The sequence below is a fragment of the Mobula hypostoma genome, unplaced genomic scaffold (assembly GCF_963921235.1).
Source record: "Mobula hypostoma unplaced genomic scaffold, sMobHyp1.1 scaffold_123, whole genome shotgun sequence".
Lineage (NCBI taxonomy): Eukaryota > Metazoa > Chordata > Chondrichthyes > Myliobatiformes > Myliobatidae > Mobula > Mobula hypostoma.
In genome coordinates, this window is record NW_026948196.1 from 1 (window position 1) to 27,846 (window position 27,846).

Here is a 27,846-nt window from a genome sequence, read left to right on the forward strand (position 1 = left end):
ACCTTTTCTCTCCGTGTCCCTGTCCACAGACGGACCACCGTATCCCTCTAAACCTTCTCTGTCCGCGTCCCTGTCCACAGACGGACCACCGTATCGCTCTAAACCTCTCCTATCCGTGTCCCTCTCCACAGACGGACCACCGTATCCCTCTAAACCTCTCCTGTCCGTGTCCCTGTCCACAGACGGACCACCGTATCCCTCTAAACCTTCCCTGTCCGTGTCCCTGTCCACAGACGGACCACCGTATCCCTCTAAACCTCTCCTGTCCGTGTTCCTCTCCACAGACGGACCACCGTATCCCTCTAAACCTTCCCTGTCCGTGTCCCTGTCCACAGACGGACCACCGTATCCCTCTAAACCTCTCCTATCCGTGTCCCTCTCCACAGACGGACCACCGTATCCCTCTAAACCTCTCCTGTCCGTGTCCCTGTCCACAGACGGACCACCGTATCCCTCTAAACCTCTCCTATCCGTGTCCCTGTCCACAGACGGACCACCGTATCCCTCTAAACCTCTCCTGTCCGTGTCCCTGTCCACAGACGGACCACCGTATCCCTCTAAACCTCTCCTGTCCGTGTCCCTGTCCACAGACGGACCACCGTATCCCTCTAAACCTCTCCTGTCCGCGTCCCTGTCCACAGACGGACCACCGTATCCCTCTAAACCTTTTCTCTCCGTGTCCCTGTCCACAGACGGACCACCGTATCCCTCTAAACCTTCTCTGTCCGCGTCCCTGTCCACAGACGGACCACCGTATCCCTCTGAACCTCTCCTATCCGTGTTCCTGTCCACAGACGGACCACCGTATCCCTCTAAACCTCTACTGTCCGCGTCCCTATCCACAGACGGACCACCGTATCCCTCTAAACCTCTCCTGTCCGCGTCCCTGTCCACAGACGGACCACCGTATCCCTCTGAACCTCTCCTATCCGTGTTCCTGTCCACAGACGGACCACCCTATCCCTCTAAACCTCTCCTGTCCGCGTCCCTGTCCACAGACGGACCACCGTATCCCTCTAAACCTTTTCTCTCCGTGTCCCTGTCCACAGACGGACCACCGTATCCCTCTAAACCTTCTCTGTCCGCGTCCCTGTCCACAGACGGACCACCGTATCGCTCTAAACCTCTCCTGTCCGTGTCCCTGTCCACAGACGGACCACCGTATCCCTCTAAACCTCTCCTATCCGCGTCCCTGTCCACAGACGGACCACCGTATCCCTCTAAACCTCTCCTCTCCGTGTCCCTGTCCACAGACAGACCACCGTATCCCTCTAAACCTCTCCTGTCCATGTCCCTGTCCACAGACGGACCACCGTATCCCTCTAAACCTTCCCTGTCCGTATCCCTGTCCACAGACGGACCACCGTATCCCTCTAAACCTTTCCTGTCCGTGTCCCTGTCCACAGACGGACCACCGTATCCCTCTAAACCTCTCCTGTCCGTGTCCCTGTCCACAGACGGACCACCGTATCCCTCTAAACCTTCCCTGTCCGTGTTCCTGTCCACAGACGGACCACCGTATCCCTCTAAACCTTCTCTGTCCGCGTCCCTGTCCACAGACGGACCACCGTATCCCTCTAAACCTCTCCTGTCCGTGTTCCTCTCCACAGACGGACCACCGTATCCCTCTAAACCTTCCCTGTCCGTGTTCCTGTCCACAGACGGACCACCGTATCCCTCTAAACCTTTCCTGTCCGTGTCCCTGTCCACAGACGGACCACCGTATCCCTCTAAACCTCTCCTGTCCGCGTCCCTGTCCACAGACGGACCACCGTATCCCTCTAAACCTTCCCTATCCGTGTCCCTGTCCACAGACGGACCACCGTATCCCTCTAAACCTCTCCTGTCCGCGTCCCTGTCCACAGACGGACCACCGTATCCCTCTAAACCTCTCCTGTCCGTGTCCCTGTCCACAGACGGACCACCGTATCCCTCTAAACCTCCCCTGTCCGTGTCCCTGTCCACAGACGGATCACCGTATCCCTCTAAACCTCTCCTATCCGTGTCCCTGTCCACAGACGGACCACCGTATCCCTCTAAACCTTCCCTATCCGTGTCCCTGTCCACAGGCGGACCACCGTATCCCTCTAAACCTCTCCTATCCGCGTCCCTGTCCACAGACGGAACACCGTATCCCTCTAAACCTTCTCTGTCCGCGTCCCTGTCCAGAGACGGACCACCGTATCCCTCTAAACCTCTCCTGTCCGCGTCCCTGTCCACAGACGGACCACCATATCCCTCTAAACGTTCTCTGTCCGCGTCCCTGTCCACAGACGGACCAGCATATCCCTCTAAACCTCTCCTGTCCGTGTCCCTGTCCACAGACGGACCACCGTATCCCTCTAAACCTCTCCTGTCCGTGTCCCTGTCCACAGACGGACCACCGTATCCCTCTAAACCTTCCCTATCCGTGTCCCTGTCCACAGACGGACCACCGTATCCCTCTAAACCTCTCTTGTCCTCAGACGGACCACCGTATCCCTCTAAACCTCTCCTATCCGTGTCCCTGTCCACAGACGGACCACCGTATCCCTCTGAACCTCTCCTATCCGTGTTCCTGTCCACAGACGGACCACCGTATCCCTCTAAACCTCTGCTGTCCGCGTCCCTATCCACAGACGGACCACCGTATCCCTCTAAACCTCTCTTGTCCGCGTCCCTGTCCACAGACGGACCACCGTATCCCTCTAAACCTCTCCTGTCCGCGTCCCTGTCCACAGACGGACCACCGTATCCCTCTGAACCTCTCCTATCCGTGTTCCTGTCCACAGACGGACCACCGTATCCCTCTAAACCTTTTCTCTCCGTGTCCCTGTCCACAGACGGACCACCGTATCCCTCTAAACCTTCTCTGTCCGCGTCCCTGTCCACAGACGGACCACCGTATCCCTCTAAACCTCTCCTATCCGTGTCCCTCTCCACAGACGGACCACCGTATCCCTCTAAACCTCTCCTGTCCGTGTCCCTGTCCACAGACGGACCACCGTATCCCTCTAAACCTCTCCTGTCCGTGTCCCTGTCCACAGACGGACCACCGTATCCCTCTAAACCTCTCCTGTCCGCGTCCCTGTCCACAGACGGACCACCGTATCCCTCTAAACCTTCCCTATCCGTGTCCCTGTCCACAGACGGACCACCGTATCCCTCTAAACCTCTCCTGTCCGTGTCCCTGTCCACAGACGGACCACCGTATCCCTCTAAACCTTCCCTGTCCGTGTTCCTGTCCACAGACGGACCACCGTATCCCTCTAAACCTCTCCTGTCCGTGTTCCTCTCCACAGACGGACCACCGTATCCCTCTAAACCTTCCCTGTCCGTGTCCCTGTCCACAGACGGACCACCGTATCCCTCTAAACCTCTCCTATCCGTGTCCCTCTCCACAGACGGACCACCGTATCCCTCTAAACCTCTCCTGTCCGTGTCCCTGTCCACAGACGGACCACCGTATCCCTCTAAACCTTTCCTGTCCGTGTCCCTGTCCACAGACGGACCACCGTATCCCTCTAAACCTCTCCTGTCCGTGTCCCTGTCCACAGACGGACCACCGTATCCCTCTAAACCTCTCCTGTCCGTGTTCCTCTCCACAGACGGACCACCGTATCCCTCTAAACCTTCCCTGTCCGTGTCCCTGTCCACAGACGGACCACCGTATCCCTCTAAACCTCTCCTATCCGTGTCCCTGTCCACAGACGGACCACCGTATCCCTCTAAACCTTCCCTGTCCGTGTCCCTGTCCACAGACGGACCACCGTATCCCTCTAAACCTCTCCTATCCGTGTCCCTGTCCACAGACGGACCACCGTATCCCTCTAAACCTCTCCTGTCCGTGTCCCTGTCCACAGACGGACCACCGTATCCCTCTAAACCTCTCCTATCCGTGTCCCTGTCCACAGACGGACCACCGTATCCCTCTAAACCTCTCCTGTCCGTGTCCCTGTCCACAGACGGACCACCGTATCCCTCTAAACCTCTCCTGTCCGTGTCCCTGTCCACAGACGGACCACCGTATCCCTCTAAACCTCTCCTGTCCGCGTCCCTGTCCACAGACGGACCACCGTATCCCTCTAAACCTTTTCTCTCCGTGTCCCTGTCCACAGACGGACCACCGTATCCCTCTAAACCTCTCCTGTCCGCGTCCCTGTCCACAGACGGACCACCGTATCCCTCTGAACCTCTCCTATCCGTGTTCCTGTCCACAGACGGACCACCGTATCCCTCTAAACCTCTACTGTCCGCGTCCCTATCCACAGACGGACCACCGTATCCCTCTAAACCTCTCCTGTCCGCGTCCCTGTCCACAGACGGACCACCGTATCCCTCTGAACCTCTCCTATCCGTGTTCCTGTCCACAGACGGACCACCCTATCCCTCTAAACCTCTCCTGTCCGCGTCCCTGTCCACAGACGGACCACCGTATCCCTCTAAACCTTTTCTCTCCGTGTCCCTGTCCACAGACGGACCACCGTATCCCTCTAAACCTTCTCTGTCCGCGTCCCTGTCCACAGACGGACCACCGTATCGCTCTAAACCTCTCCTGTCCGTGTCCCTGTCCACAGACGGACCACCGTATCCCTCTAAACCTCTCCTATCCGCGTCCCTGTCCACAGACGGACCACCGTATCCCTCTAAACCTCTCCTCTCCGTGTCCCTGTCCACAGACGGACCACCGTATCCCTCTAAACCTCTCCTGTCCGTGTCCCTGTCCACAGACGGACCACCGTATCCCTCTAAACCTTCCCTGTCCGTATCCCTGTCCACAGACGGACCACCGTATCCCTCTAAACCTTTCCTGTCCGTGTCCCTGTCCACAGACGGACCACCGTATCCCTCTAAACCTCTCCTGTCCGTGTCCCTGTCCACAGACGGACCACCGTATCCCTCTAAACCTTCCCTGTCCGTGTTCCTGTCCACAGACGGACCACCGTATCCCTCTAAACCTTCTCTGTCCGCGTCCCTGTCCACAGACGGACCACCGTATCCCTCTAAACCTCTCCTGTCCGTGTCCCTGTCCACAGACGGACCACCGTATCCCTCTAAACCTTCCCTGTCCGTGTTCCTCTCCACAGACGGACCACCGTATCCCTCTAAACCTTTCCTGTCCGTGTCCCTGTCCACAGACGGACCACCGTATCCCTCTAAACCTCTCCTGTCCGCGTCCCTGTCCACAGACGGACCACCGTATCCCTCTAAACCTTCCCTGTCCGTGTCCCTGTCCACAGACGGACCACCGTATCCCTCTAAACCTCTCCTGTCCGCGTCCCTGTCCACAGACGGACCACCGTATCCCTCTAAACCTCTCCTGTCCGTGTCCCTGTCCACAGACGGACCACCGTATCCCTCTAAACCTCCCCTGTCCGTGTCCCTGTCCACAGACGGATCACCGTATCCCTCTAAACCTCTCCTATCCGTGTCCCTGTCCACAGACGGACCACCGTATCCCTCTAAACCTTCCCTATCCGTGTCCCTGTCCACAGGCGGACCACCGTATCCCTCTAAACCTCTCCTATCCGCGTCCCTGTCCACAGACGGAACACCGTATCCCTCTAAACCTTCTCTGTCCGCGTCCCTGTCCACAGACGGACCACCGTATCCCTCTAAACCTCTCCTGTCCGCGTCCCTGTCCACAGACGGACCACCGTATCCCTCTAAACCTTCTCTGTCCGCGTCCCTGTCCACAGACGGACCACCGTATCCCTCTAAACCTCTCCTGTCCGTGTCCCTGTCCACAGACGGACCACCGTATCCCTCTAAACCTCTCCTGTCCGTGTCCCTGTCCACAGACGGACCACCGTATCCCTCTAAACCTTCCCTATCCGTGTCCCTGTCCACAGACGGACCACCGTATCCCTCTAAACCTCTCCTGTCCGCGTCCCTGTCCACAGACGGACCACCGTATCCCTCTAAACCTCTCCTATCCGTGTCCCTGTCCACAGACGGACCACCGTATCCCTCTGAACCTCTCCTATCCGTGTTCCTGTCCACAGACGGACCACCGTATCCCTCTAAACCTCTCCTGTCCGCGTCCCTGTCCACAGACGGACCACCGTATCCCTCTAAACCTCTCCTGTCCGCGTCCCTGTCCACAGACGGACCACCGTATCCCTCTAAACCTCTCCTGTCCGCGTCCCTGTCCACAGACGGACCACCGTATCCCTCTAAACCTCTCCTATCCGTGTCCCTGTCCACAGACGGACCACCGTATCCCTCTAAACCTTTTCTCTCCGTGTCCCTGTCCACAGACGGACCACCGTATCCCTCTAAACCTTCTCTGTCCGCGTCCCTGTCCACAGACGGACCACCGTATCCCTCTAAACCTCTCCTATCCGTGTCCCTGTCCACAGACGGACCACCGTATCCCTCTAAACCTCTCCTGTCCGTGTCCCTGTCCACAGACGGACCACCGTATCCCTCTAAACCTCTCCTATCCGTGTCCCTGTCCACAGACGGACCACCGTATCCCTCTAAACCTCTCCTGTCCGCGTCCCTGTCCACAGACGGACCACCGTATCCCTCTAAACCTTCCCTGTCCGCGTCCCTGTCCACAGACGGACCACCGTATCCCTCTAAACCTCTCCTGTCCGTGTCCCTGTCCACAGACGGACCACCGTATCCCTCTAAACCTTCCCTGTCCGTGTCCCTGTCCACAGACGGACCACCGTATCCCTCTAAACCTCTCCTGTCCGTGTTCCTGTCCACAGACGGACCACCGTATCCCTCTAAACCTTCCCTGTCCGTGTCCCTGTCCACAGACGGACCACCGTATCCCTCTAAACCTCTCCTATCCGTGTCCCTCTCCACAGACGGACCACCGTATCCCTCTAAACCTCTCCTGTCCGTGTCCCTGTCCACAGACGGACCACCGTATCCCTCTAAACCTTTCCTGTCCGTGTCCCTGTCCACAGACGGACCACCGTATCCCTCTAAACCTCTCCTGTCCGTGTCCCTGTCCACAGACGGACCACCGTATCCCTCTAAACCTCTCCTGTCCGTGTTCCTGTCCACAGACGGACCACCGTATCCCTCTAAACCTTCCCTGTCCGTGTCCCTGTCCACAGACGGACCACCGTATCCCTCTAAACCTCTCCTATCCGTGTCCCTCTCCACAGACGGACCACCGTATCCCTCTAAACCTCTCCTGTCCGTGTCCCTGTCCACAGACGGACCACCGTATCCCTCTAAACCTCTCCTGTCCGTGTCCCTCTCCACAGACGGACCACCGTATCCCTCTAAACCTCTCCTGTCCGTGTCCCTGTCCACAGACGGACCACCGTATCCCTCTAAACCTTTTCTCTCCGTGTCCCTGTCCACATACGGACCACCGTATCCCTCTAAACCTTCTCTGTCCGCGTCCCTGTCCACAGACGGACCACCGTATCCCTCTGAACCTCTCCTATCCGTGTTCCTGTCCACAGACGGACCACCGTATCCCTCTAAACCTCTACTGTCCGCGTCCCTATCCACAGACGGACCACCGTATCCCTCTGAACCTCTCCTGTCCGCGTCCCTGTCCACAGACGGACCACCGTAACCCTCTAAACCTCTCCTATCCGTGTTCCTGTCCACAGACGGACCACCCTATCCCTCTAAACCTCTCCTGTCCGCGTCCCTGTCCACAGACGGACCACCGTATCCCTCTAAACCTTTTCTCTCCGTGTCCCTGTCCACAGACGGACCACCGTATCCCTCTAAACCTTCTCTGTCCGCGTCCCTGTCCACAGACGGACCACCGTATCGCTCTAAACCTCTCCTGTCCGTGTCCCTGTCCACAGACGGACCACCGTATCCCTCTAAACCTCTCCTATCCGCGTCCCTGTCCACAGACGGACCACCGTATCCCTCTAAACCTCTCCTCTCCGTGTCCCTGTCCACAGACAGACCACCGTATCCCTCTAAACCTCTCCTGTCCATGTCCCTGTCCACAGACAGACCACCGTATCCCTCTAAACCTTCCCTGTCCGTATCCCTGTCCACAGACGGACCACCGTATCCCTCTAAACCTTTCCTGTCCGTATCCCTGTCCACAGACGGACCACCGTATCCCTCTAAACCTCTCCTGTCCGTGTCCCTGTCCACAGACGGACCACCGTATCCCTCTAAACCTTCCCTGTCCGTGTTCCTGTCCACAGACGGACCACCGTATCCCTCTAAACCTTCTCTGTCCGCGTCCCTGTCCACAGACGGACCACCGTATCCCTCTAAACCTCTCCTGTCCGTGTTCCTCTCCACAGACGGACCACCGTATCCCTCTAAACCTTCCCTGTCCGTGTTCCTCTCCACAGACGGACCACCGTATCCCTCTAAACCTTTCCTGTCCGTGTCCCTGTCCACAGACGGACCACCGTATCCCTCTAAACCTCTCCTGTCCGCGTCCCTGTCCACAGACGGACCACCGTATCCCTCTAAACCTTCCCTCTCCGTGTCCCTGTCCACAGACGGACCACCGTATCCCCCTAAACCTCTCCTGTCCGCGTCCCTGTCCACAGACGGACCACTGTATCCCTCTAAACCTCTCCTGTCTGTGTCCCTGTCCACAGACGGACCACCGTATCCCTCTAAACCTCCCCTGTCCGTGTCCCTGTCCACAGACGGATCACCGTATCCCTCTAAACCTCTCCTATCCGTGTCCCTGTCCACAGACGGACCACCGTATCCCTCTAAACCTTCCCTATCCGTGTCCCTGTCCACAGGCGGACCACCGTATCCCTCTAAACCTCTCCTATCCGCGTCCCTGTCCACAGACGGAACACCGTATCCCTCTAAACCTTCTCTGTCCGCGTCCCTGTCCACAGACGGACCACCGTATCCCTCTAAACCTTCCCTGTCCGTGTCCCTGTCCACAGACGGACCACCGTATCCCTCTAAACCTTCTCTGTCCGCGTCCCTGTCCACAGACGGACCACCATATCCCTCTAAACCTCTCCTGTCCGTGTCCCTGTCCACAGACGGACCACCGTAACCCTCTAAACCTCTCCTGTCCGTGTCCCTGTCCACAGATGGACCACCGTATCCCTCTAAACCTTCCCTATCCGTGTCCCTGTCCACAGACGGACCACCGTATCCCTCTAAACCTCTCTTGTCCTCAGACGGACCACCGTATCCCTCTAAACCTCTCCTATCCGTGTCCCTGTCCACAGACGGACCACCGTATCCCTCTGAACCTCTCCTATCCGTGTTCCTGTCCACAGACGGACCACCGTATCCCTCTAAACCTCTGCTGTCCGCGTCCCTATCCACAGACGGACCACCGTATCCCTCTAAACCTCTCCTGTCCGCGTCCCTGTCCACAGACGGACCACCGTATCCCTCTAAACCTCTCCTGTCCGCGTCCCTGTCCACAGACGGACCACCGTATCCCTCTGAACCTCTCCTATCCGTGTTCCTGTCCACAGACGGACCACCGTATCCCTCTAAACCTTTTCTCTCCGTGTCCCTGTCCACAGACGGACCACCGTATCCCTCTAAACCTTCTCTGTCCGCGTCCCTGTCCACAGACGGACCACCGTATCGCTCTAAACCTCTCCTATCCGTGTCCCTCTCCACAGACGGACCACCGTATCCCTCTAAACCTCTCCTGTCCGTGTCCCTGTCCACAGACGGACCACCGTATCCCTCTAAACCTCTCCTATCCGTGTCCCTGTCCACAGACGGACCACCGTATCCCCCTAAACCTCTCCTGTCCGCGTCCCTGTCCACAGACGGACCACCGTATCCCTCTAAACCTTCCCTATCCGTGTCCCTGTCCACAGACGGACCACCGTATCCCTCTAAACCTCTCCTGTCCGTGTCCCTGTCCACAGACGGACCACCGTATCCCTCTAAACCTTCCCTGTCCGTGTTCCTGTCCACAGACGGACCACCGTATCCCTCTAAACCTCTCCTGTCCGTGTTCCTCTCCACAGACGGACCACCGTATCCCTCTAAACCTTCCCTGTCCGTGTCCCTGTCCGCAGACGGACCACCGTATCCCTCTAAACCTCTCCTATCCGTGTCCCTCTCCACAGACGGACCACCGTATCCCTTTAAACCTCTCCTGTCCGTGTCCCTGTCCACAGACGGACCACCGTATCCCTCTAAACCTTTCCTGTCCGTGTCCCTGTCCACAGACGGACCACTGTATCCCTCTAAACCTCTCCTGTCCGTGTCTGTGTCCACAGACGGACCACCGTATCCCTCTAAACCTCTCCTGTCCGTGTTCCTCTCCACAGACGGACCACCGTATCCCTCTAAACCTTCCCTGTCCGTGTCCCTGTCCGCAGACGGACCACCGTATCCCTCTAAACCTCTCCTATCCGTGTCCCTCTCCACAGACGGACCACCGTATCCCTTTAAACCTCTCCTGTCCGTGTCCCTGTCCACAGACGGACCACCGTATCCCTCTAAACCTTTCCTGTCCGTGTCCCTGTCCTCAGACGGATCACCGTATCCCTCTAAACCTCTCCTATCCGTGTCTGTGTCCACAGACGGACCACCGTATCCCTCTAAACCTCTCCTGTCCGTGTCCCTCTCCACAGACGGACCACCGTATCCCTCTAAACCTCTCCTGTCCGTGTCCCCGTCCACAGACGGACCACCGTATCCCTCTAAACCTCTCCTGTCCGTGTCCCTGTCCACAGACGGACCACCGTATCCCTCTAAACCTCTCCTATCCGTGTCCCTGTCCACAGACGGACCACCGTATCCCTCTAAACCTTCTCTGTCCGCGTCCCTGTCCACAGACGGACCACCGTATCCCTCTAAACCTCTCCTGTCCGTGTCCCTGTCCACAGACGGACCACCGTATCCCTCTAAACCTCTCCTGTCCGTGTCCCTGTCCACAGACGGACCACCGTATCCCTCTAAACCTCTCCTGTCCGCGTCCCTGTCCACAGACGGACCACCGTATCCCTCTAAACCTTCCCTATCCGTGTCCCTGTCCACAGACGGACCACCGTATCCCTCTAAACCTCTCCTATCCGTGTCCCTGTCCACAGACGGACCACCGTATCCCTCTAAACCTCTCCTGTCCGCGTCCCTGTCCACAGACGGACCACCGTATCCCTCTAAACCTTCCCTATCCGTGTCCCTGTCCACAGACGGACCACCGTATCCCTCTAAACCTCTCCTATCCGTGTCCCTGTCCACAGACGGACCACCGTATCCCTCTAAACCTCTCCTGTCCGTGTCCCTGTCCACAGACGGACCACCGTATCCCTCTAAACCTTCCCTATCCGTGTCCCTGTCCACAGACGGACCACCGTATCCCTCTAAACCTCTCCTGTCCGCGTCCCTGTCCACAGACGGACCACCGTATCCCTCTAAACCTTCCCTATCCGTGTCCCTGTCCACAGACGGACCACCGTATCCCTCTAAACCTCTCCTGTCCGCGTCCCTGTCCACAGACGGACCACCGTATCCCTCTAAACCTTCCCTGTCCGTGTCCCTGTCCACAGACGGACCACCGTATCCCTCTAAACCTCTCCTGTCCGCGTCCCTGTCCACAGACGGACCACCGTATCCCTCTAAACCTTCCCTATCCGTGTTCCTGTCCACAGACGGACCACCGTATCCCTCTAAACCTTTCCTGTCCGTGTCCCTGTCCACAGACGGACCACCGTATCCCTCTAAACCTCTCCTGTCCGTGTCCCTGTCCACAGACGGACCACCGTATCCCTCTAAACCTCTCCTGTCCGCGTCCCTGTCCACAGACGGACCACCGTATCCCTCTAAACCTCTCCTGTCCGCGTCCCTGTCCACAGACGGACCACCGTATCCCTCTAAACCTCTCCTGTCCGTGTTCCTGTCCACAGACGGACCACCGTATCCCTCTAAACCTTTCCTGTCCGTGTCCCTGTCCACAGACGGACCACCGTATCCCTCTAAACCTCTCCTGTCCGCGTCCCTGTCCACAGACGGACCACCGTATCCCTCTAAACCTCTCCTGTCCGCGTCCCTGTCCACAGACGGACCACCGTATCCCTCTAAACCTCTCCTGTCCGTGTCCCTGTCCACAGACGGACCACCGTATCCCTCTAAACCTCTCCTGTCCGCGTCCCTGTCCACAGACGGACCACCGTATCCCTCTAAACCTCTCCTGTCCGTGTCCCTGTCCACAGACGGACCACCGTATATCCCTCTAAATCTTTCCTGTCCGTGTTCCTCTCCACAGACGGACCACCGTATCCCTCTAAACCTCTCCTGTCCGCGTCCCTGTCCACAGACGGACCACCGTATCCCTCTAAACCTTCCCTGTCCACAGACGGACCACCGTATCCCTCTAAACCTCTCCTATCCGTGTCCCTGTCCACAGACGGACCACCGTATCCCTCTAAACCTTTCCTGTCCGTGTCCCTGTCCACAGACGGACCACCGTATCCCTCTAAACCTCTCCTGTCCGTGTCCCTGTCCACAGACGGACCACCGTATCCCTCTAAACCTTCTCTGTCCGCGTCCCTGTCCACAGACGGACCACCGTATCCCTCTAAACCTCTCCTATCCGTGTCCCTGTCCACAGACGGACCACCGTATCCCTCTAAACCTCCCCTGTCCCTGTCCCTGTCCACAGACGGACCGCCGTATCCCTCTAAACCTCTCCTGTCCGTGTCCCCGTCCACAGACGGACCACCGTATCCCTCTAAACCTCTCCTATCCGTGTCCCCGTCCACAGACGGACCACCGTATCCCTCTAAACCTCTCCTATTCGTGTCCCTGTCCACAGACGGACCACCGTATCCCTCTGAACCTCTCCTGTCCGCGTCCCTGTCCACAGACGGACCACCGTATCCCCCTAAACCTCTCCTGTCAGCGTCCCCGTCCACAGACGGACCACCGTATCCCTCTAAACCTCTCCTATCGATGTCCCTGTCCACAGACGGACCACCGTATCCCTCTGAACCTCTCCTGTCCGCGTCCCTGTCCACAGACGGACCACCGTATCCCCCTAAACCTCTCCTGTCAGCGTCCCTGTCCACAGACGGACCACCGTATCCCTCTAAACCTCTCCTGTCCGTGTCCCTGTCCACAGACGGACCACCGTATCCCTCTAAACCTCTCCTGTCCGCGTCCCTGTCCAGAGACGGACCACCGTATCCCTCTAAACCTTCCCTATCCGTGTCCCTGTCCACAGACGGACCACCGTATCCCTCTAAACCTTCCGTATCCGTGTTCCTGTCCACAGACGGACCACCCGTATCCCTCTAAACCTTTCCTGTCCGTATCCCTCTCCACAGACGGACCACTGTATCCCTCTAAACCTCTCCTGTCCGCGTCCCTGTCCACAGACGGACCACCGTATCCCTCTAAACCTCTCCTGTCCGCGTCCCTGTCCACAGACGGACCACCGTATCCCTCTAAACCTCTCCTGTCCGTGTCCCTGTCCACAGACGGACCACCGTATCCCTCTAAACCTCTCCTGTCCGCGTCCCTGTCCACAGACGGACCACCGTATCCCTCTAAACCTTCCCTGTCCACAGACGGACCACCGTATCCCTCTAAACCTCTCCTGTCCGTGTTCCTCTCCACAGACGGACCACCGTATCCCTCTAAACCTCTCCTGTCCGCGTCCCTGTCCACAGACGGACCACCGTATCCCTCTAAACCTTCCCTGTCCACAGACGGACCACCGTATCCCTCTAAACCTCTCCTATCCGTGTCCCTGTCCACAGACGGACCACCGTATCCCTCTAAACCTTCCCTGTCCGTGTCCCTGTCCACAGACGGACCACCGTATCCCTCTAAACCTCTCCTGTCCGTGTCCCTGTCCACAGACGGACCACCGTATCCCTCTAAACCTTCTCTGTCCGCGTCCCTGTCCACAGACGGACCACCGTATCCCTCTAAACCTCTCCTATCCGTGTCCCTGTCCACAGACGGACCACCGTATCCCTCTAAACCTCTCCTGTCCGTGTCCCTGTCCACAGACGGACCACCGTATCCCTCTAAACCTCTCCTGTCCGTGTCCCTGTCCACAGACGGACCACCGTATCCCTCTAAACCTCTCCTATCCGTGTCCCTGTCCACAGACGGACCACCGTATCCCTCTAAACCTCTCCTATCCGTGTCCCTGTCCACAGACGGACCACCGTATCCCTCTAAACCTCTCCTGTCCGCGTCCCTGTCCACAGACGGACCACCGTATCCCTCTAAACCTCTCCTGTCCGCGTCCCTGTCCACAGACGGACCACCGTATCCCTCTAAACCTCTCCTATCCGTGTCCCTGTCCACAGACGGACCACCGTATCCCTCTAAACCTCTCCTGTCCGCGTCCCTGTCCACAGACGGACCACCGTATCCCCCTAAACCTCTCCTGTCAGCGTCCCTGTCCACAGACGGACCACCGTATCCCTCTAAACCTCTCCTGTCCGTGTCCCTGTCCACAGACGGACCACCGTATCCCTCTAAACCTCTCCTGTCCGCGTCCCTGTCCACAGACGGACCACCGTATCCCTCTAAACCTCTCCTATCCGTGTCCCTGTCCACAGACGGACCACCGTATCCCTCTAAACCTCTCCTATCCGTGTCCCTGTCCACAGACGGACCACCGTATCCCTCTAAACCTCTCCTGTCCGCGTCCCTGTCCACAGACGGACCACCGTATCCCTCTAAACCTTCCCTATCCGTGTCCCTGTCTTCAGACGGACCACTGTATCCCTCCAAACCTCTCCTATCCGTGTCCCCTGTCCACAGACGGACCACCGTATCCCTCTAAACCTCTCCTATCCGTGTCCCTGTCCACAGACGGACCACCGTATCCCTCTAAACCTTCCCTATCCGTGTCCCTGTCCACAGACGGACCACCGTATCCCTCTGAACCTCTCCTGTCCGCGTCCCTGTCCACAGACGGACCACCGTATCCCTCTAAACCTTCCCTATCCTTGTCCCTGTCCACAGACGGACCACCGTATCCCCCTAAACCTCTCCTGTCCGCGTCCCTCTCCACAGACGGACCACCGTATCCCTCTAAACCTTCCCTATCCATGTCCCTGTCCACAGACGGACCACCGTATCCCTCTAAACCTCTCCTGTCCGCGTCCCTGTCCACAGACGGACCACCGTATCCCTCTAAACCTTCCCTATCCGTGTTCCTGTCCACAGACGGACAAGCCGTATCCCTCTAAACCTCTCCTGTCCGTGTCCCTGTCCACAGACGGACCACCGTATCCCTCTAAACCTCTCCTGTCCGCGTCCCTGTCCACAGACGGACCACCGTATCCCTCTAAACCTCTCCTGTCCGCGTCCCTGTCCACAGACGGACCACCGTATCCCTCTAAACCTCTCCTATCCGTGTTCCTGTCCACAGACGGACCACCGTATCCCTCTAAACCTTTCCTGTCCGTGTCCCTGTCCACAGACGGACCACCGTATCCCTCTAAACCTCTCCTGTCCGCGTCCCTGTCCACAGACGGACCACCGTATCCCTCTAAACCTCTCCTGTCCGCGTCACTGTCCACAGACGGACCACCGTATCCCTCTAAACCTCTCCTGTCCGTGTCCCTGTCCACAGACGGACCACCGTATCCCTCTAAACCTCTCCTGTCCGCGTCCCTGTCCACAGACGGACCACCGTATCCCTCTAAACCTTCTCTGTCCGTGTCCCTGTCCACAGACGGACCACCGTATCCCTCTAAACCTCTCCTGTCCGTGTTCCCTGTCCACAGACAGACCACAGTATCCCTCTAAACCTGTCCTGTCCGTGTCCCTGTCCACAGACGGACCACCGTATCCCTCTAAACCTCTCCTATCCGTGTCCCTGTCCACAGACGGACCACCGTATCCCTCTAAACCTCTCCTATCCGTGTCCCTGTCCACAGACGGACCACCGTATCCCTCTAAACCTTTCCTGTCCGTGTTCCTGTCCACAGACGGACCACCGTATCCCTCTAAACCTCTCCTGTCCGTGTCCCTGTCCACAGACGGACCACCGTATCCCTCTAAACCTTCTCTGTCCGCGTCCCTGTCCGCAGACGGACCACCGTATCCCTCTAAACCTCTCCTACCCGTGTCCCTGTCCACAGACGGACCACCGTATCCCTCTAAATCTCTCCTGTCCGTGTCCCTGTCCACAGACGGACCACCGTATCCCTCTAAACCTCTCCTGTCCATGTCCCTGTCCACAGACGGACCACCGTATCCCTCTAAACCTCTCCTGTCCGCGTCCCTGTCCACAGACGGACCACCGTATCCCTCTAAACCTCTCCTGTCCGCGTCCCTGTCCACAGACGGACCACCGTATCCCTCTAAACCTCTCCTGTCCGCGTCCCTGTCCACAGACGGACCACCGTATCCCTCTAAACCTCTCCTGTCCGTGTCCCTGTCCACAGACGGACCACCGTATCCCTCTAAACCTCTCCTGTCCGCGTCCCTGTCCACAGACGGACCGCCGTATCCCTCTAAACCTTCCCTGTCCGCGTCCCTGTCCACAGACGGACCACCGTATCCCTCTAAACCTCTCCTGTCCGCGTCCCTGTCCACAGACGGACCACCGTATCCCTCTGAACCTCTCCTATCCGTGTTCCTGTCCACAGACGGACCACCGTATCCCTCTAAACCTCTCCTGTCCGTGTCCCTGTCCACAGACGGACCACCGTATCCCTCTAAACCTTTCCTGTCCGTGTCCCTGTCCACAGACGGACCACCGTATCCCTCTAAACCTCTCCTGTCCGTGTCCCTGTCCACAGACGGACCACCGTATCCCTCTAAACCTCTCCTGTCCGTGTTCCTGTCCACAGACGGACCACCGTATCCCTCTAAACCTTCCCTGTCCGTGTCCCTGTCCACAGACGGACCACCGTATCCCTCTAAACCTCTCCTATCCGTGTCCCTCTCCACAGACGGACCACCGTATCCCTCTAAACCTCTCCTGTCCGTGTCCCTGTCCACAGACGGACCACCGTATCCCTCTAAACCTCTCCTGTCCGTGTCCCTGTCCACAGACGGACCACCGTATCCCTCTAAACCTCTCCTGTCCGCGTCCCTGTCCACAGACGGACCACCGTATCCCTCTAAACCTTTTCTCTCCGTGTCCCTGTCCACAGACGGACCACCGTATCCCTCTAAACCTTCTCTGTCCGCGTCCCTGTCCACAGACGGACCACCGTATCCCTCTGAACCTCTCCTATCCGTGTTCCTGTCCACAGACGGACCACCGTATCCCTCTAAACCTCTACTGTCCGCGTCCCTATCCACAGACGGACCACCGTATCCCTCTGAACCTCTCCTGTCCGCGTCCCTGTCCACAGACGGACCACCGTATCCCTCTGAACCTCTCCTATCCGTGTTCCTGTCCACAGACGGACCACCCTATCCCTCTAAACCTCTCCTGTCCGCGTCCCTGTCCACAGACGGACCACCGTATCCCTCTAAACCTTTTCTCTCCGTGTCCCTGTCCACAGACGGACCACCGTATCCCTCTAAACCTTCTCTGTCCGCGTCCCTGTCCACAGACGGACCACCGTATCGCTCTAAACCTCTCCTGTCCGTGTCCCTGTCCACAGACGGACCACCGTATCCCTCTAAACCTCTCCTATCCGCGTCCCTGTCCACAGACGGACCACCGTATCCCTCTAAACCTCTCCTCTCCGTGTCCCTGTCCACAGACAGACCACCGTATCCCTCTAAACCTCTCCTGTCCATGTCCCTGTCCACAGACGGACCACCGTATCCCTCTAAACCTTCCCTGTCCGTGTCCCTGTCCACAGACGGACCACCGTATCCCTCTAAACCTTTCCTGTCCGTGTCCCTGTCCACAGACGGACCACCGTATCCCTCTAAACCTCTCCTGTCCGTGTCCCTGTCCACAGACGGACCACCGTATCCCTCTAAACCTTCCCTGTCCGTGTTCCTGTCCACAGACGGACCACCGTATCCCTCTAAACCTCTCCTGTCCGCGTCCCTGTCCACAGACGGACCACCGTATCCCTCTAAACCTCTCCTGTCCGTGTCCCTGTCCACAGACGGACCACCGTATCCCTCTAAACCTTCCCTGTCCGTGTTCCTCTCCACAGACGGACCACCGTATCCCTCTAAACCTTTCCTGTCCGTGTCCCTGTCCACAGACGGACCACCGTATCCCTCTAAACCTCTCCTGTCCGCGTCCCTGTCCACAGATGGACCACCGTATCCCTCTAAACCTTCCCTATCCGTGTCCCTGTCCACAGACGGACCACCGTATCCCCCTAAACCTCTCCTGTCCGCGTCCCTGTCCACAGACGGTACACTGTATCCCTCTAAACCTCTCCTGTCTGTGTCCCTGTCCACAGACGGACCACCGTATCCCTCTAAACCTCCCCTGTCCGTGTCCCTGTCCACAGACGGATCACCGTATCCCTCTAAACCTCTCCTATCCGTGTCCCTGTCCACAGACGGACCACCGTATCCCTCTAAACCTTCCCTATCCGTGTCCCTGTCCACAGGCGGACCACCGTATCCCTCTAAACCTCTCCTATCCGCGTCCCTGTCCACAGACGGAACACCGTATCCCTCTAAACCTCTCTCTGTCCGTGTCCCTGTCCACAGACGGACCACCGTATCCCTCTAAACCTCTCCTGTCCGTGTCCCTGTCCACAGACGGACCACCGTATCCCTCTAAACCTTCTCTGTCCGCGTCCCTGTCCACAGACGGACCACCGTATCCCTCTAAACCTCTCCTGTCCGTGTCCCTGTCCACAGACGGACCACCGTATCCCTCTAAACCTCTCCTGTCCGTGTCCCTGTCCACAGACGGACCACCGTATCCCTCTAAACCTTCCCTATCCGTGTCCCTGTCCACAGACGGACCACCGTATCCCTCTAAACCTCTCTTGTCCTCAGACGGACCACCGTATCCCTCTAAACCTCTCCTATCCGTGTCCCTGTCCACAGACGGACCACCGTATCCCTCTGAACCTCTCCTATCCGTGTTCCTGTCCACAGACGGACCACCGTATCCCTCTAAACCTCTACTGTCCGCGTCCCTATCCACAGACGGACCACCGTATCCCTCTAAACCTCTCCTGTCCGCGTCCCTGTCCACAGACGGACCACCGTATCCCTCTAAACCTCTCCTGTCCGCGTCCCTGTCCACAGACGGACCACCGTATCCCTCTGAACCTCTCCTATCCGTGTTCCTGTCCACAGACGGACCACCGTATCCCTCTAAACCTTTTCTCTCCGTGTCCCTGTCCACAGACGGACCACCGTATCCCTCTAAACCTTCTCTGTCCGCGTCCCTGTCCACAGACGGACCACCGTATCCCTCTAAACCTCTCCTATCCGTGTCCCTCTCCACAGACGGACCACCGTATCCCTCTAAACCTCTCCTGTCCGTGTCCCTGTCCACAGACGGACCACCGTATCCCTCTAAACCTCTCCTGTCCGTGTCCCTGTCCACAGACGGACCACCGTATCCCTCTAAACCTCTCCTGTCCGTGTCCCTGTCCACAGACGGACCACCGTATCCCTCTAAACCTTCCCTATCCGTGTCCCTGTCCACAGACGGACCACCGTATCCCTCTAAACCTCTCCTGTCCGTGTTCCTCTCCACAGACGGACCACCGTATCCCTCTAAACCTTCCCTGTCCGTGTTCCTGTCCACAGACGGACCACCGTATCCCTCTAAACCTCTCCTGTCCGTGTTCCTCTCCACAGACGGACCACCGTATCCCTCTAAACCTTCCCTGTCCGTGTCCCTGTCCGCAGACGGACCACCGTATCCCTCTAAACCTCTCCTATCCGTGTCCCTCTCCACAGACGGACCACCGTATCCCTTTAAACCTCTCCTGTCCGTGTCCCTGTCCACAGACGGACCACCGTATCCCTCTAAACCTTTCCTGTCCGTGTCCCTGTCCACAGACGGACCACTGTATCCCTCTAAACCTCTCCTGTCCGTGTCTGTGTCCACAGACGGACCACCGTATCCCTCTAAACCTCTCCTGTCCGTGTTCCTCTCCACAGACGGACCACCGTATCCCTCTAAACCTTCCCTGTCCGTGTCCCTGTCCGCAGACGGACCACCGTATCCCTCTAAACCTCTCCTATCCGTGTCCCTCTCCACAGACGGACCACCGTATCCCTTTAAACCTCTCCTGTCCGTGTCCCTGTCCACAGACGGACCACCGTATCCCTCTAAACCTTTCCTGTCCGTGTCCCTGTCCTCAGACGGATCACCGTATCCCTCTAAACCTCTCCTATCCGTGTCTGTGTCCACAGACGGACCACCGTATCCCTCTAAACCTCTCCTGTCCGTGTCCCTCTCCACAGACGGACCACCGTATCCCTCTAAACCTCTCCTGTCCGTGTCCCCGTCCACAGACGGACCACCGTATCCCTCTAAACCTCTCCTGTCCGTGTCCCTGTCCACAGACGGACCACCGTATCCCTCTAAACCTCTCCTGTCCGTGTCCCTGTCCACAGACGGACCACCGTATCCCTCTAAACCTTCTCTGTCCGCGTCCCTGTCCACAGACGGACCACCGTATCCCTCTAAACCTCTCCTGTCCGTGTCCCTGTCCACAGACGGACCACCGTATCCCTCTAAACCTCTCCTGTCCGCGTCCCTGTCCACAGACGGACCACCGTATCCCTCTAAACCTCTCCTATCCGTGTCCCTGTCCACAGACGGACCACCGTATCCCTCTAAACCTCTCCTATCCGTGTCCCTGTCCACAGACGGACCACCGTATCCCTCTAAACCTCTCCTGTCCGCGTCCCTGTCCACAGACGGACCACCGTATCCCTCTAAACCTTCCCTATCCGTGTCCCTGTCCACAGACGGACCACCGTATCCCTCTAAACCTCTCCTATCCGTGTCCCTGTCCACAGACGGACCACCGTATCCCTCTAAACCTCTCCTATCCGTGTCCCTGTCCACAGACGGACCACCGTATCCCTCTAAACCTTCCCTATCCGTGTCCCTGTCCACAGACGGACCACCGTATCCCTCTAAACCTCTCCTGTCCGCGTCCCTGTCCACAGACGGACCACCGTATCCCTCTAAACCTTCCCTATCCGTGTCCCTGTCCACAGACGGACCACCGTATCCCTCTAAACCTCTCCTGTCCGCGTCCCTCTCCACAGACGGACCACCGTATCCCTCTAAACCTTCCCTGTCCGTGTCCCTGTCCACAGACGGACCACCGTATCCCTCTAAACCTCTCCTGTCCGCGTCCCTGTCCACAGACGGACCACCGTATCCCTCTAAACCTTCCCTATCCGTGTCCCTGTCCACAGACGGACCACCGTATCCCTCTAAACCTTTCCTGTCCGTGTCCCTGTCCACAGACGGACCACCGTATCCCTCTAAACCTCTCCTGTCCGTGTCCCTGTCCACAGACGGACCACCGTATCCCTCTAAACCTCTCCTGTCCGCGTCCCTGTCCACAGACGGACCACCGTATCCCTCTAAACCTCTCCTGTCCGCGTCCCTGTCCACAGACGGACCACCGTATCCCTCTAAACCTCTCCTATCCGTGTCCCTGTCCACAGACGGACCACCGTATCCCTCTAAACCTCTCCTGTCCGTGTCCCTGTCCACAGACGGACCACCGTATCCCTCTAAACCTCTCCTGTCCGCGTCCCTGTCCACAGACGGACCACCGTATCCCTCTAAACCTCTCCTGTCCGTGTCCCTGTCCACAGACGGACCACCGTATCCCTCTAAACCTCTCCTGTCCGTGTCCCTGTCCACAGACGGACCACCGTATCCCTCTAAACCTCTCCTGTCCGTGTCCCTGTCCACAGACGGACCACCGTATCCCTCTAAACCTTCCCTGTCCACAGACGGACCACCGTATCCCTCTAAATCTTTCCTGTCCGTGTTCCTCTCCACAGACGGACCACCGTATCCCTCTAAACCTCTCCTGTCCGCGTCCCTGTCCACAGACGGACCACCGTATCCCTCTAAACCTTCCCTGTCCACAGACGGACCACCGTATCCCTCTAAACCTCTCCTATCCGTGTCCCTGTCCACAGACGGACCACCGTATCCCTCTAAACCTCTCCTGTCCGTGTCCCTGTCCACAGACGGACCACCGTATCCCTCTAAACCTCTCCTGTCCGTGTCCCTGTCCACAGACGGACCACCGTATCCCTCTAAACCTTCTCTGTCCGCGTCCCTGTCCGCAGACGGACCACCGTATCCCTCTAAACCTCTCCTACCCGTGTCCCTGTCCACAGACGGACCACCGTATCCCTCTAAACCTCCCCTGTCCGTGTCCCTGTCCACAGACGGACCACCGTATCCCTCTAAACCTCTCCTGTCCGTGTCCCTGTCCACAGACGGACCACCGTATCCCTCTAAACCTCTCCTATCCGTGTCCCCGTCCACAGACGGACCACCGTATCCCTCTAAACCTCTCCTATCCGTGTCCCTGTCCACAGACGGACCACCGTATCCCTCTAAACCTCTCCTGTCCGCGTCCCTGTCCACAGACGGACCACCGTATCCCTCTAAACCTCTCCTGTCCGCGTCCCTGTCCACAGACGGACCACCGTATCCCTCTAAACCTCTCCTATCCGTGTCCCTGTCCACAGACGGACCACCGTATCCCTCTGAACCTCTCCTGTCCGCGTCCCTGTCCACAGACGGACCACCGTATCCCCCTAAACCTCTCCTGTCAGCGTCCCTGTCCACAGACGGACCACCGTATCCCTCTAAACCTCTCCTGTCCGTGTCCCTGTCCACAGACGGACCACCGTATCCCTCTAAACCTCTCCTGTCCGCGTCTCTGTCCACAGACGGACCACCGTATCCCTCTAAACCTTCCCTATCCGTGTCCCTGTCCACAGACGGACCACCGTATCCCTCTAAACCTCTCCTATCCGTGTTCCTGTCCACAGACGGACCACCGTATCCCTCTAAACCTCTCCTGTCCGTGTCCCTCTCCACAGACGGACCACCGTATCCCTCTAAACCTCTCCTGTCCGCGTCCCTGTCCACAGACGGACCACCGTATCCCTCTAAACCTCTCCTGTCCGCGTCCCTGTCCACAGACGGACCACCGTATCCCTCTAAACCTCTCCTGTCCGTGTCCCTGTCTACAGACGGACCACCGTATCCCTCTAAACCTCTCCTGTCCGCGTCCCTGTCCACAGACGGACCACCGTATCCCTCTAAACCTTCCCTGTCCACAGACGGACCACCGTATCCCTCTAAATCTTTCCTGTCCGTGTTCCTCTCCACAGACGGACCACCGTATCCCTCTAAACCTCTCCTGTCCGCGTCCCTGTCCACAGACGGACCACCGTATCCCTCTAAACCTTCCCTGTCCACAGACGGACCACCGTATCCCTCTAAACCTCTCCTATCCGTGTCCCTGTCCACAGACGGACCACCGTATCCCTCTAAACCTTTCCTGTCCGTGTTCCTCTCCACAGACGGACCACCGTATCCCTCTAAACCTCTCCTGTCCGTGTCCCTGTCCACAGACGGACCACCGTATCCCTCTAAACCTTCTCTGTCCGCGTCCCTGTCCACAGACGGACCACCGTATCCCTCTAAACCTCTCCTATCCGTGTCCCTGTCCACAGACGGACCACCGTATCCCTCTAACGCTCCCCTGTCCGTGTCCCTGTCCACAGACGGACCGCCGTATCCCTCTAAACCTCTCCTGTCCGTGTCCCCGTCCACAGACGGACCACCGTATCCCTCTAAACCTCTCCTATCCGTGTCCCCGTCCACAGACGGACCACCGTATCCCTCTAAACCTCTCCTATCCGTGTCCCTGTCCACAGACGGACCACCGTATCCCTCTAAACCTCTCCTGTCCGCGTCCCTGTCCACAGACGGACCACCGTATCCCCCTAAACCTCTCCTGTCAGCGTCCCCGTCCACAGACGGACCACCGTATCCCTCTAAACCTCTCCTATCCGTGTCCCTGTCCACAGACGGACCACCGTATCCCTCTGAACCTCTCCTGTCCGCGTCCCTGTCCACAGACGGACCACCGTATCCCCCTAAACCTCTCCTGTCCGCGTCCCTGTCCACAGACGGACCACCGTATCCCTCTAAACCTCTCCTGTCCGTGTCCCTGTCCACAGACGGACCACCGTATCCCTCTAAACCTCTCCTGTCCGCGTCCCTGTCCACAGACGGACCACCGTATCCCTCTAAACCTTCCCTATCCGTGTCCCTGTCCACAGACGGACCACCGTATCCCTCTAAACCTCTCCTGTCCGTGTCCCTGTCCACAGACGGACCACCGTATCCCTCTAAACCTCTCCTGTCCGCGTCCCTGTCCACAGACGGACCACCGTATCCCTCTAAACCTTCCCTATCCGTGTCCCTGTCCACAGACGGACCACCGTATCCCTCTAAACCTCTCCTATCCGTGTCCCTGTCCACAGACGGACCACCGTATCCCTCTAAACCTCTCCTATCCATGTCCCTGTCCACAGACAGACCACCGTATCCCTCTAAACCTTCCCTATCCGTGTCCCTGTCCACAGACGGACCACCGTATCCCTCTGAACCTCTCCTGTCCGCGTCCCTGTCCACAGACGGACCACCGTATCCCTCTAAACCTTCCCTATCCTTGTCCCTGTCCACAGACGGACCACCGTATCCCCCTAAACCTCTCCTGTCCGCGTCCCTCTCCACAGACGGACCACCGTATCCCTCTAAACCTTCCCTATCCATGTCCCTGTCCACAGACGGACCACCGTATCCCTCTAAACCTCTCCTGTCCGCGTCCCTGTCCACAGACGGACCACCGTATCCCTCTAAACCTTCCCTATCCGTGTTCCTGTCCACAGACGGACCAGCCGTATCCCTCTAAACCTCTCCTGTCCGTGTCCCTGTCCACAGACGGACCACCGTATCCCTCTAAACCTCTCCTGTCCGCGTCCCTGTCCACAGACGGACCACCGTATCCCTCTAAACCTCTCCTGTCCGCGTCCCTGTCCACAGACGGACCACCGTATCCCTCTAAACCTTCCGTATCCGTGTTCCTGTCCACAGACGGACCACCCGTATCCCTCTAAACCTTTCCTGTCCGTGTCCCTGTCCACAGACGGACCACCGTATCCCTCTAAACCTCTCCTGTCCGCGTCCCTGTCCACAGACGGACCACCGTATCCCTCTAAACCTCTCCTGTCCGCGTCCCTGTCCACAGACGGACCACCGTATCCCTCTAAACCTCTCCTGTCCGTGTCCCTGTCTACAGACGGACCACCGTATCCCTCTAAACCTCTCCTGTCCGCGTCCCTGTCCACAGACGGACCACCGTATCCCTCTAAACCTGTCCCTGTCCACAGACGGACCACCGTATCCCTCTAAACCTTTCCTGTCCGTGTTCCTCTCCACAGACGGACCACCGTATCCCTCTAAACCTCTCCTGTCCGTGTCCCTGTCCACAGACGGACCACCGTATCCCTCTAAACCTTCCCTGTCCACAGACGGACCACCGTATCCCTCTAAACCTCTCCTATCCGTGTCCCTGTCCACAGACGGACCACCGTATCCCTCTAAACCTCTCCTGTCCGTGTCCCTGTCCACAGACGGACCACCGTATCCCTCTAAACCTCTCCTGTCCGTGTCCCTGTCCACAGACGGACCACCGTATCCCTCTAAACCTTCTCTGTCCGCGTCCCTGTCCACAGACGGACCACCGTATCCCTCTAAACCTCTCCTATCCGTGTCCCTGTCCACAGACGGACCACCGTATCCCTCTAAACCTCTCCTGTCCGTGTCCCTGTCCACAGACGGACCACCGTATCCCTCTAAACCTCTCCTGTCCGCGTCCCTGTCCACAGACGGACCACCGTATCCCTCTGAACCTCTCCTGTCCGCGTCCCTGTCCACAGACGGACCACCGTATCCCTCTAAACCTCTCCTGTCCGCGTCCCTGTCCACAGACGGACCACCGTATCCCTCTAAACCTCTCCTGTCCGCGTCCCTGTCCACAGACGGACCACCGTATCCCTCTAAACCTCTCCTGTCCGTGTCCCTGTCCACAGACGGACCACCGTATCCCTCTAAACCTCTCCTGTCCGCGTCCCTGTCCACAGACGGACCACCGTATCCCTCTAAACCTTCCCTATCCGCGTCCCTGTCCACAGACGGACCACCGTATCCCTCTAAACCTCTCCTGTCCGCGTCCCTGTCCACAGACGGACCACCGTATCCCTCTAAACCTCTCCTATCCATGTTCCCTGTCCACAGACGGACCACCGTATCCCTCTAAACCTCTCCTATCCGTGTTCCTGTCCACAGACGGACCACCGTATCCCTCTAAACCTCTCCTATCCGTGTCCCTGTCCACAGACGGACCACCGTATCCCTCTAAACCTCTCCTGTCCGTGTCCCTGTCCACAGACGGACCACCGTATCCCTCTAAACCTTCCCTGTCCGTGTCCCTGTCCACAGACGGACCACCGTATCCCTCTAAACCTCTCCTGTCCGTGTCCCTGTCCACAGACGGACCACCGTATCCCTCTAAACCTCTCCTATCCGTGTCCCTGTCCACAGACGGACCACCGTATCCCTCTAAACCTTCCCTGTCCGTGTTCCTGTCCACAGACGGACCACCGTATCCCTCTAAACCTTCTCTGTCCGCGTCCCTGTCCACAGACGGACCACCGTATCCCTCTAAACCTCTCCTGTCCGTGTCCCTGTCCACAGACGGACCACCGTATCCCTCTAAACCTTCTCTGTCCGCGTCCCTGTCCACAGACGGACCACCGTATCCCTCTAAACCTCTCCTGTCCGTGTCCCTGTCCACAGACGGACCACCGTATCCCTCTAAACCTCTCCTATCCGTGTCCCTGTCCACAGACGGACCACCGTATCCCTCTAAACCTCTCCTGTCCGTGTCCCTGTCCACAGACGGACCACCGTATCCCTCTAAACCTCTCCTGTCCGTGTTCCTCTCCACAGACGGACCACCGTATCCCTCTAAACCTCTCCTGTCCGTGTCCCTGTCCACAGACGGACCACCGTATCCCTCTAAACCTCTCCTATCCGCGTCCCTGTCCACAGACGGACCACCGTATCCCTCTAAACCTCTCCTGTCCGCGTCCCTGTCCACAGACGGACCACCGTATCCCTCTAAACCTCTCCTGTCCGCGTCCCTGTCCACAGACGGACCACCGTATCCCTCTAAACCTCTCCTGTCCGTGTCCCTGTCCACAGACGGACCACCGTATCCCTCTAAACCTCTCCTGTCCGCGTCCCTGTCCACAGACGGACCACCGTATCCCTCTAAACCTTCCCTATCCGTGTCCCTGTCCACAGACGGACCACCGTATCCCTCTAAACCTCTCCTATCCGCGTCCCTGTCCACAGACGGACCACCGTATCCCTCTAAACCTCTCCTGTCCGCGTCCCTGTCCACAGACGGACCACCGTATCCCTCTAAACCTTCTCTGTCCGCGTCCCTGTCCACAGACGGACCACCGTATCCCTCTAAACCTCTCCTGTCCGTGTCCCTGTCCACAGACGGACCACCGTATCCCTCTAAACCTCTCCTGTCCGTGTCCCTGTCCACAGACGGACCACCGTATCCCTCTAAACCTCTCCTGTCCGTGTCCCTGTCCACAGACGGACCACCGTATCCCTCTAAACCTCTCCTATCCGTGTCCCTGTCCACAGACGGACCACCGTATCCCTCTAAACCTCTCCTGTCCGTGTCCCTGTCCACAGACGGACCACCGTATCCCTCTAAACCTCTCCTGTCCGTGTCCCTGTCCACAGACGGACCACCGTATCCCTCTAAACCTCTCCTGTCCGCGTCCCTGTCCACAGACGGACCACCGTATCCCTCTAAACCTCTCCTGTCCGCGTCCCTGTCCACAGACGGACCACCGTATCCCTCTAAACCTTCCCTATCCGTGTCCCTGTCCACAGACGGACCACCGTATCCCTCTAAACCTCTCCTATCCGTGTCCCTGTCCACAGAC

The 27,846-nt window shown here is 58.3% G+C and overlaps 1 protein-coding gene across 1 annotated transcript in view; it reads right to left on the reverse strand.

Moving 5' to 3' along the window:
- Window positions 1-7,529: 7,529 nt before the first annotated feature.
- Window positions 7,530-27,846, reverse strand: part of LOC134341780 (spidroin-1-like) — a 61,201-nt gene continuing 40,884 nt past the window's right edge. Inside the window, exons 2-3 of the mRNA XM_063039702.1 lie at window positions 7,947-9,515; window positions 7,530-7,691 (exon numbers count right to left, since the gene is read on the reverse strand). Of these exons, the coding sequence (XP_062895772.1) occupies window positions 7,576-7,691; window positions 7,947-9,515 (1,685 nt within the window). The 3' untranslated portion in view covers window positions 7,530-7,575. The remainder of the gene's footprint in view (window positions 7,692-7,946; window positions 9,516-27,846) is intronic.